The sequence below is a fragment of the Castanea sativa genome, chromosome 1 (genome assembly GCF_040712315.1).
Source record: "Castanea sativa cultivar Marrone di Chiusa Pesio chromosome 1, ASM4071231v1".
NCBI lineage: Eukaryota > Viridiplantae > Streptophyta > Magnoliopsida > Fagales > Fagaceae > Castanea > Castanea sativa.
In genome coordinates this window covers 53,874,687-53,885,486 of record NC_134013.1, presented here as the reverse complement: position 1 = coordinate 53,885,486, position 10,800 = coordinate 53,874,687, and the positions used below count along the sequence as shown (strand labels likewise).

The 10,800-nt window shown below is 36.2% G+C and overlaps 3 protein-coding genes across 4 annotated transcripts; 2 read left to right on the top strand and 1 right to left on the bottom strand.

The window, feature by feature from the left end:
- Positions 1-2,026: 2,026 nt before the first annotated feature.
- Positions 2,027-3,956, top strand: LOC142610030 (putative oxidoreductase At4g09670). The gene is made up of 2 exons (XM_075781748.1): positions 2,027-2,567; positions 3,220-3,956. The coding sequence occupies exons 1-2, from the start codon at positions 2,112-2,114 to the stop codon at positions 3,838-3,840; spliced, it is 1,077 nt and encodes a 358-aa protein (XP_075637863.1). The 5' UTR covers positions 2,027-2,111; the 3' UTR covers positions 3,841-3,956.
- Positions 3,957-4,644: 688 nt separating this feature from the next.
- Positions 4,645-10,197, top strand: LOC142606970 (pentatricopeptide repeat-containing protein At3g14330). 2 transcript variants are annotated; one of them, XR_012839208.1, is made up of 3 exons: positions 4,645-6,698; positions 9,661-9,783; positions 9,888-10,197. XR_012839208.1 is itself a non-coding variant. In XM_075778361.1 (2 exons), exon 1 carries the CDS (start codon positions 4,736-4,738, stop codon positions 6,686-6,688), a length of 1,953 nt encoding a protein of 650 aa, XP_075634476.1. In that variant the 5' UTR covers positions 4,645-4,735; the 3' UTR covers positions 6,689-6,698; positions 9,661-9,793. The 2 variants fall into 2 exon arrangements, 1 of the variants encoding a protein (XP_075634476.1); XM_075778361.1 differs by lacking the exon at positions 9,888-10,197 and having other exon boundaries at positions 9,661-9,793.
- On the bottom strand, positions 7,658-10,005 carry LOC142606980 (protein GAMETE EXPRESSED 1-like). The gene is given in 6 exon segments (XM_075778370.1): positions 7,658-8,040; positions 8,130-8,280; positions 8,364-8,550; positions 8,654-8,777; positions 8,860-9,447; positions 9,557-10,005. Coding segments are annotated over 6 exon segments (1,752 nt in total). The 3' UTR covers positions 7,658-7,787.
- Positions 10,198-10,800: the final 603 nt, after the last annotated feature.

Below are 10,800 nucleotides of genomic sequence, written 5' to 3'. Positions count from 1 at the left end.
AAAGATCAACTGTAACAATTGTATCCTTTTTATTCAAAACATCATAACAGGAATCAAGGAATCAACTCTAGGTATAATAACCTAAATCAAGCGTTAACCCGCTCTGATACCACTTGTTAGGTTTTAGACTCCTTAACACAATATGTTTAACCTAATATTAAGCCAAGTTAATTAACAAGTTTGAAAATTAAAACTTGGTTAAAAAAATGTGTAAAACAAATATAATGCGGTGAACACACAGATCTGATGACCTAGAAATACCAAACCGGTAAAAAACTTGGGGAGAATTTAACTTATCTATCCTCAAGGTAAAAACAGATCCACTATGAAAGAATTGAAGTTTGTACAATAAGATTTGGACCATTAACATCCTATTGCTACCTCGTGTAGAAAACTTACTACCACAATCACGTGACAGCTCCGAGTCCATAGACTACTTCTTTCCTTGATTTGTAGCAATCACAAGTTTTCCTACTTGTGACTTTGAGACACCTCTCAAACGTTTTAGATCTTCTTGAAAGTTCTTTATGTAGCAACTGAATTCACCATCAAGTTCTTGATGCAAATCTTGATCTTGATAGCTCTATGTGTGTGTATGAAGGTAAACACCTCTCACAAAAGATTCAACACACAACTCAACAAAGACCTTAAAAACGTGACTAAGGTTTTTCCTTTTATACTTGGAGTGAAACACTTAGCCCTACATATCATATGAGCTTGGGCTAGTTTAGAAATTCTACAGAAAATTGCTGATCCACGATTCTCGATCGATCAAGTCTATTTTTTGATCGATCGAGCCTTGTAGAAATAGAACATTAATTTCCTGCAATTATTCAATTCCAAACTTACATTAAACCAAACTTTGAGCAAATCTAAACCTAGACTAAATGTTTTGATCATGATTTGCCAACATATACAAAATGAAGTTCTAATACATTTAGTTTCTAAAGTCTTAAAACCTAACAATAATAAATTGTGAGACCCATGAGCACAATAGCTAATGAACATACAAAAAATAGGCTGTTTTTTGCCAAAATTCATGGGCCTATAAACAATGCAATTGAACTCATAAATAGTACCAAAAATAAATTAAAAACTTATTTAAGTTAAAGCTTAAATCAGTTCCCAAACACGCTCTCAATTAGGACTAAATATCCTAAGTGTAATCTTGACCCCATTGTAATGGATAGGGGACAATCTTTGAAAATACCATCATTCTTCGACAGTATTAATTATGCTTATTAGATGACTTGTATGAGAGCATTCCTTAAACCTGCTGTAAATAAGAAAGTATGGTCATCAGTTGAATAGGGTTGGACCTAAAAGCCCTGTACGTAGAACAATGGTCCAAGTAGCAACTCTTAATTAGATTGTAACTACAATGGTAAAGGACTTAATTTCATCTATATGGTAATCCCTCAAGAAGAATTTTAGGAGAATCTCTGTGTGTGAAATTGTTGAAAGGGCTTGGGTTATTATTGAAACTACTTATGAGGGAACTAAAGTTATTAAAAACTCTTTAAGAGTTCAATATTCACTTCTAAATTTGAAGAGATTAGAATGAATGAGAATGCATGAAACTATTGAAAAATTCTATCCCAAACTTAATGACATGGAAAACTCCACCTTTAACCTTGATGAATAGATCTTGCACCCAAAATTTTTAGGGAAGTTAAAAGATCTTTATACCTTAGACTAGTAAGAAAACAAGTTCATGGCTCTTAAAAGTTAAAACTGTGATAGAAGACAAGGGTGACACATTTGATGATGATGATGGATGATCATGATTTAGCTTATACCTTTTTTATGCTAAAGATAAATTTCTGTTTCCATCATTGTAAACCTTTGTGAAATTCGTTAGGAAATTTTTTATGCATGCATGCTGCAGCATTAATTTTCCCCAACACAAACACACGTGTATAGCCTTTGGTAATATAGGAGGGCATTCTTGCCATTTATTCTAAAAAAAGGTTGTAGAAGGCCTCTATTGCCTTTATCATCCTTGTGGCTTTCCTATCCACATACTAGAAAAAGAAAGTCTCTCCATAACCAGAGAGCAAACCCCATCATCCATAATACAAAGCAGAATTTTCAGAAACTAGCTAAAAAAAATGGCTGAAAACCCAGTACGTTTTGGTATCATAGGATGCGCGGAGATAGCTAGGAAAGTGGCTAGAGCCATAGATTTAGCTCCCAATTCAATCCTCTACGCCATAGCCAGCCGTTCGATCGAAAAGGCTAAGAACTTTGCGGCCACAAATGGTTTACCCGAGAACGTGAAAATCTATGAGAGCTATGATCAGCTACTCGACGACCCATGTGTGGATGCAGTGTATATGCCACTACCCACTAGCCTTCACGTACACTGGGCAGTCTTGGCTGCCTGTAAAAAGAAGCATTTGCTTTTGGAAAAACCAGCGGCTCTTGATGTGGCAGAGCTTGAGCAGATATTGGAAGCATGCGAATCCAACGGTGTACAGTTCATGGATGGGAGCATGTGGCTGCATCATCCTAGGACTGCCAAAATGAAAGACTTGCTCTCTAATTACTTTGGACAACTTAACTTTGTGAGCTTTTGCCTTTCTTCTTTATTAGTGTGTTATTTAGTGCTTAACATGGTAGCACATGTACAGGCGTACAGCTGAATTTATTAGGATCTTGAACTTTTTATTGTGGCGCAAGTAACCTTTTCTCTAGTGTGTAAAGATGCGTAAGTCATACCATATATCAATAAGAACAATTTTTTTCACAACTCACTTAAATATCAAGTTACGAGTTATAGAAGATAAAAGTGATGTATCTAGTAACATATAAAAATGATTGCTCACCATTTACAAATGGTTTCATCAATAAGTTGTGAAATAAATTTTTTCCATAGCAAAATTTTAATTTTATATATATATATATATATATATATATATATATATATATATATGTATATATGTATGTATTACATATTAAAAAATAAAAAAGCATTCAAATTTCATGGGAACGAAATGGAAGGAAATTTGTCTGAACAATTTTGTCTCCATTTTATTCTGATTCTAAAGAGAGGAGTAATTTGTGAACTGTGTCACTACAAATCCAGCTCCAAATTCCACTTCTGGTTGTTGGTGATGATAATGCTGTGTTTTGAATTGTTGTTGATGATGATATATAAATTGAAACTCACAGTTATATTTTCTTCTGGTTCTGCATATGTTCCTCTTTGAGTTTTAGATCCACAGCCAATCGACTTTGTCAGCGACCCCAGAATTTCTAGAGAGCAACATAAGAGTGAAACCAGACTTGGACGCCCTTGGAGCGCTTGGAGACTTAGCGTGGTACTGCATTGAAGCCATCTTGTGGGCTAAGGACTACCAATTGCCAACTACAGTAACTGCTCTGCCTGATGTTACCCGGAACTCAGCTGGAGTCATCTTGTCATGCACGGCTTCTCTTCATTGGGATCAACCCGACACGACAGTTGCAACAATTCATTGCTCCTTCCTCTCCCACTCGTCCATGGACTTGGCCATTTGTGCTTCCAAAGGAACCTTGCATGTCAAGGACTTCATAATCCCATATCAAGAGCATTCTGCTTCTTTTGACTTCACATTGGGCTCTAAGTTTGTCGATCTCCATATTGGGTGGAGTGTGAAACCTGAGGAAGTTTGCGTCACTTCTCAGCTTCCTCAAGAGGCTTTGATGGTTCAAGAGCTTGCAAGGCTAGTTGAGGGCATTAGAAAATCCAAGTTTCGCCCTGATAGTAAATGGCCTGAGATTAGTAGAAAGACGCAGTTAGTGATGGATGCAGTGAAGAAATCTATTGATCTTGGCTGCAAACTCGTTAATTTGTAAATTTTCTAGTGCTGAGTGAACATTTTCTCTACCCAATCATGTAGCAGGCATTAAGTATGAGACCATTTACTATACAAAGTTAAAGCTTATATATATAATGTTTTTGTAGCTCTCAATGATGTATAATGTTTTCAGCTTTCAATGTTACACAATGTTCTGCTTGCAACACCCTACAAGCGAGTATTATCCATTTCACATTAGGGTAATATTCAACATCGAGTAATCAGCTAGTACTGAACAAATTGAGTCACAAATTGGAGCCAACTCCTCCAGGAAGATCTTTTTATTCCCAGTGCAGGTGCAGCTACTAGCTTACTAAATGAATTAGTCTTTGAGACTCAAACACGCACAAGTAGTGACCACAATGCGCAACAACTCCATGACACACAGCACATCATGAAGATGAAGTCATCTGGGTGTCTGCTAATCTCTATAAATCATAGCCAAGGAATGAAGTAACACTAAATCATAAAAATGTCGTACTGAGTCTACAAAGTTTTCACTTTTAAAATGTCTTACTTAGTACCCAAATTTCGCACTTTTATCCTGGCTCTATAAATCATAGAATGAAGTAGCACTAAATCATTGAATTAAAGAAAAAAAAAATCGGGAACAGTGCTAGGATTAAAGGTACACAGAAACCACTGTAGTGTGATTTGATCACGTATTGGATGTGTTCATTGCAAATCTCAGCCTCGATATACCTTAGCTGTAAAAGATTTCGCTGCTATCAGCTCGTAAGTTGTCCGAGTATCCAAAGGAATATCATAGCTGGTAGAGCAATTGGGCAGTTCTGAATTGTGCGGCATTTGTCAACTATATTAGAGCCACAGTACTGTAAAAGCTTTTCTTTATATCCGGTGCTAAACATAGAAAGTAGACAAACAGTCTGATAATGATTCCCGCCATTTCCCTATCAATTAACATAACCGTAACAACTAACATAGCGGCCACCTCAACACCCAAGGCTCACAAACACAAAAGACCTCTAGACTCAACCCTCAAATCTCTGACTAAAGCAGGAAAACTAGGCGAGGCCCTTCGTGTAATCGAATCATCACCGTCCAAATCTGTGGTGTCTGAGCCAGATCTTGAGGCCTACTCTCTTTTCCTCCACTCCTGCATCTCTAGGAAATCCTTAGAACATGGCCAAAGGCTCTACTTGCACCTTCTTCTATCTAGAGATAAAGGCAATTATGATCTTCTCAAGAACCCCACCATAAAAACCAAGTTCATCACGCTTTTCTCAGTTTGCGGCCTAATTGATGAGGCCCTTGGCGTGTTCGAGGATGGACTTGAACATGAACTTGTACCCGAATCCGTCTGGGTGGCAATGGCTATTGGGTTTTCAAAAAATGGGCATTCGAAAGAAGCTTTACTTATATATTGTGGCATGTTGTCCCGGTTAGTTCAACTGGGTAATTTTGCGTTTTCGATGGCCTTGAAGGCTTGTGCAGATTTATGTGAACTGCGGGTTGGTAAAGCAGTCCACGCCCAGATCATGAAGTGTAATGAAGAACCAGATCAAGTAGTGAATAATGCTCTTTTGAGGTTGTATACTGAGTGTGGGTGTTTTGATGAGGTACTAAGGGTGTTCGAAGAAATGCCTCAACAGAATGTTGTTTCTTGGAACTCTTTAATTGCAGGTTTTGTTCACCGAAAACAAGTGTTTGAATCACTGGACACTTTCAGGAGAATGCAAGGAGAGGAGATTGGATTCAGTTGGGTTACTCTTACAACAGTCTTGCCGGGTTGTTCCCAACTGACTGTGCTTAATAGTGGGAAAGAGATACACGCCCAGATTGTGAAGTCCACTAGAAAACCTGATGTCCCAGTGCTAAACTCACTTGTGGACATGTATGCAAAATGTGGAGCAACAGATTACTCCAGGAGAGTGTTTGATGGAATGCAGAGTAAAGATTTGACTTCGTGGAATACCATGCTGACAGGATATGCTGTCAATGGGTGTCTACAAAAGGCAATGGAGATTTTTAATGAGATGGTTGAGTGTGGCATTAGACCAGATGCAGTAACGTTTATTGCCTTACTGTCGGGTTGTAGTCATGCAGGGCTTACTGATGAGGGACAAAGATTGTTCAATAAAATGAAGAAGAATTATGGGCTGTCACCAAGTGTAGAGCATTATGCTTGTTTGGTGGATATGTTGGGTAGAGCTGGGAGAATCAAAGAGGCACTAGAGGTAGTGAAATTCATGCCTATGAAGCCAATTGGCAGCATATGGGGATCATTACTCAATTCATGTCGGCTCCATGGCAATGTTTCTCTAGGTGAGGCTATTGCAGAGCAGTTGTTTGAGCTTGAACCTAACAATCCTGGAAATTATGTGCTGCTCTCAAACATTTATGCGAATGCAGGAATGTGGGATAATGTCAAGATAGTTAGAGACATGATGGAAAGAAGGGGAATGAAGAAAGACGCAGGGTGCAGTTGGGTACAAATAAAGAATAGAATTCACACTTTCGTGGCAGGTGGAGGTTTTGAATTTCGTAATTCTGCTGAGTATAAGAAGGTTTGGAATAAACTGATGGATGCTATGGAAGAAATTGGATATGTCCCTAATACTGGTGTTGTACTTCATGATGTAAACGAAGCAACAAAATCAATTTGGCTTTGTGGGCATAGTGAACGACTAGCAACTGTATTTTCACTAATTCACAGTTCTGCCGGAGCGCCAATTAGAATTACAAAGAACCTTCGTGTTTGTGTGGATTGTCACACCTGGATGAAGATTGTTTCAAGTGTTACTAGGAGGGTGATTGTTTTAAGAGATACCAATCGTTTCCACCATTTCAGGGGAGGAGCCTGCTCTTGTAAGGACTACTGGTGAACACAACATAGTAAGAAAGCATAATTATTTGCATTTTTTTATATTTAAATTCTAATTCATCCTGTTCCTACAACCCACCAAAACCAACACCATCTCAGTGCTAGAAACTAAATTTTCAATTATAAAATAGCGTCGAATTGCTCTAATACAATCATCATCATCATCATCCCATAATCATCTGAATAAATTATCAAAACAAAATACTGCATGAACCCATTATAACAAAGAATGATATACCTTAGGTTTGTCCTAAACAAATATATATATATTTGATGGTAAATTACACACACACCCAATGTGTCTTCAAGCCATGTACTCACATTTCATCCCTTTATTAAGGGAGGAAGAAGTGCCACTTCAGCTTGAGCTCACTGGCAGTTTGTCCTAAATTGATATTCAATGTAAAATAGAAAGACGTAATACTGAATATAAATGAGGATTAGATAATTATGGTCATATTGGTTACACTGACAGAGAGTAGATTGCTCTGAATAGAGTAGTTTTCCTAGAAGAGCAGAATATTATGTGAACTTTGGGTTCACTAAAAGGACCCAACTACTCTACATTCAAGTACAATGGGCTTAATCAGTCTCCAATTCAACATGCTTATAATTATATAACTAATTTAGACGAACTGTAACTTAGTTAACTTTATTTGACCGTTTATACCTCTAAATTTATATACAATAGGAGCAAGAGAATGTACAATGTGCAACTCATTTGGGGTTGCACAAGAGACTGCACTGTATTGATCTAGAAATATTGGTGGACCTTACTAATAGAATGGATCCGTTGCTTATTAATTTTCAAGTTTTACATATATGAAAGTTTTTCAAAGAATTTTTATTTCATGCATTCTCATTGTAAACCATGCACCCACTCCATCCACACCCACCCACATTTAGCTAAATTTTTAAACACTATATTTCCCCCGTCAAACAAGTAGAATCATAAAATTTTCTATTGAACAAATAAGTTTACAAAACCAAGAAACCAATACATACATACATACAGGCATACAGTGTTAAGCTGAAAGTACATCATAATGTAAAAGTTTGTTGGAAACTAATACTAACAATAAAAAAATTCTCAATGAAGTCTATCTGTGGCGGAGATTATATTTTCTTGTAATTGAAGTGGTCATGATTGAATTTTCTCCAACTTCCTCTGGAAGTATATAGTCAGGGTCCTCAAAATTGTTTACATCTTCTGGTAAGTCAGAGTCAATCCATGTAGACCAGTTTTCATCACTATCCAAGTCCCATGACGATTCCTTGTGTCTATCTCTATCCAAGCCATTAATCTTCTCAATTAATGTTAGAAGCATCTGATGGTTCAGCACTTCAAAGTCTCTGCATGATTTACAAAGCCCTAAATTAAATCTGAATCTATGAAAGCATTCTCTTACCTAAATACTATTTTATTCTTCATTTTTAAATACCTGTATGTGCATATGGCATGTAGAATCTGGATTGAAGCAAGAAGCACAAAGAGCAACCTGTTCAAATTTATTATCCATGATCTTCGTTCAATATTCTCATTTGTTGCAAGCCGAAGTATCGCAACTTCTATTACGAATGTAGCACAAAGCCCTGCAAAAAAAAATTAATTTTATGGTAATATAGGTTTCCAAATTAAAAAGAACGAAAAGAAGGAGGTAAAGTAGTAGAGATACCGATATATAGCCTGGGCCTGACTTTGTATGTTTGCTTTGTGCTAGTGAACATATAGATGATCAAGATTGATATACAGTACACAAAGAAAGCTTTAATTACTCGCGATTCAAGCAGCATGGCATTGTGCAAAGCAAAGAGATTATCTAAAACAATAAACATGCCTGCTTGCTTTGATTCAAAAGATTCCTAAAAGCAGAGATAGAGATATTTAGTCAAAAAAATGAACACTAATCCAAGCTACCACTTTATGAAAAAAAAAAATTAGTGCGGCAGGGAAGAAAATGCTAACCTGAGCTGCTAAAATAGACTTTGAATTTTCCATCAGGTGGTCATGAACTCTATGAAGCTGTTCTTGCTGCCGAAGAAGCTCTTCTTGTTGTTTGTGGCTATATTCGGTGAACTGTTGCAGAGTTCTCCCATAATTCTTTAGTATTAGAAAATTATTTATTGATATTCTTGGTTTTAATTTACTTTATCATTTAGTTCCTATTTTACCTGCTCTCTTCTAATGCTTCAGATTGAAATTCAGTTAAAATTTGAAGACCCTCAAGTGCCATGGATTGCTCATCCAAAAGTTGTTGCTGCTTATCTAAGGAAATAACTGCCATATTCCCAATGTCATCTGCTTTGCTTTGTAGATTTTCCATCTTTATAGACATTGCATCTCCAACTTTAGTTATCCCCTTCTCAATTTCGATAGCTTCATTTCTTAAATTATCTATTTCTTGGCCCAAAATATTGTAAGAATCATTAAGCATTGTCATCCCATCCACCAAATTTCTCCTCATTTCCACTTGTCCTTCTTGCAGCTCTGATTGAGAAGCTGCAAGCTCCTCTGATTGCTCATATAAAACTTCTGAATGCTTGAGAATGACATCTATATGATCTCCTACATTCTTCGTTGTTAGAACTACGAGTTGAATTGGAGTATCAATGGAATTTAAAGAGTCATGAATTTCATTTGAGTTCTGCAATAGAGATTCTGTTTTTCCTTCTATAATTTCTAATTTGTCTTCAGCCAGTTGGGCTAAAATTTTCAGTTCATTTACTAATCTTTCTGTTTGTTGCTTGAATGCGTGATTCCTGCAAATTGCACAAGGGAAAAAAATAAATAAATAAATAAAACTCTGTTTAGGCTCTCTTAGACAAGGAAAAGAAGCAATTGAAAATATGTGAAGAAATAATACTTAACTGTAACTGACGGCAGATGGAGTTAGTTTCAAGATAAAATGCAAGATAAACCTGGTACTCATCTTCACTCAAGCCCTTTAAGCATTTAGCAATGGCAAATTTCAGGTCACAAGAAGGAAAAGGCTGCCTCCCAGAGTCCTTTTGAAAGCAATCACTAAGATGCCAAGCAAATCTAGACCGCTTCTCATCCACAGCAATAATCTCTGAGCATCCAGAAAAGAGATTCCGGTAAGCATTTTGCCAACAAGAGTTTGTACCAACTAATTTGTTTTTAGCACTTTCCACTAGCCTGGTTCCCTTCTGATCATTAAAACCTTCCATGGAGAATTCAGCAAGGCCAGAATTATCCTTTGTACCAGAAGAAGATAACCAACTCCATTACTTGCACTTCAATGAATATGAGGCTCAAATTAACAGCAGCAGAAGAAGTAGACGACGATGACGACCCATTTGAGCTTTACACTGAATGTTTAAATACTATTAATTAAGGTCGTTCACCAAAATTATGAAACCTGCGATACACAGCTCAAATTATACCAACAAGACTTCGAGGGCAAGGAAAGAAAGCAGCACAAAGTATAAATAAAAAAGGACAAATTGAAAAACATAGTAGGGTAAAAAATTATGTGTAGAAGAGCAACAAACGGAACTAAAATGATTAAAAATGTAATTCTCTATTATTATTATTTTCCTTCTCCAGTTTTTTTTTTTTTTAATCAAAATACCTAATGATGACAGAAATTCTTAGGCATGCAATTCAATATAATTCAAAGGCTGCAGAGAAACCAAATACAAATTGAGGATAAATTATTAAATTGATAACCATTTTTACTGTGCCAGACTGCCAGTTAAGAGTTCTAATTTATTGTTGCAATTCATTCTAGTCTTCTAAGCCAGTTTCCAACTACTATAAAATAAAATAGACAAACGGAAAATCAATAGACTTATTGTTCAACCGAAAAAAGAGAAAAAAAAAACCCATCAAAAAAAAAAGAAAGAAAAAGAAGTCACCAAAACCCAAAACTTATTTTTAAAATTGAACTGTATATATTCACATTGCACACTTGCCTTCAAAAATAAATAAATATAACATACAAAAAAAAAAAAAAGACAACAAGCGACATTTTATTTTGTAAAACGAGTGTACTAACTATCAGATACTCTTTGATATTGTGGCTCGTTGTTGATAATATATCTAGTCGAACTAACACCGTTTGATTTCAATAAGAATATTATCGAAAAGGA

What these genes read in the sequence shown, in the direction of transcription:
- LOC142610030 (XM_075781748.1), top strand. Translation starts at nt 2,112, where the DNA reads ATGGCTGAAAACCCAGTACGTTTTGGTATCATAGGATGCGCGGAGATA. An exon ending in ACTTTGGACAACTTAACTTT is followed by an intron (nt 2,568 to 3,219) that starts GTGAGCTTTTGC and finishes TTTGAGTTTTAG; the next exon opens with ATCCACAGCCAATCGACTTT.
- LOC142606970 (XM_075778361.1), top strand. Translation starts at nt 4,736, where the DNA reads ATGATTCCCGCCATTTCCCTATCAATTAACATAACCGTAACAACTAAC.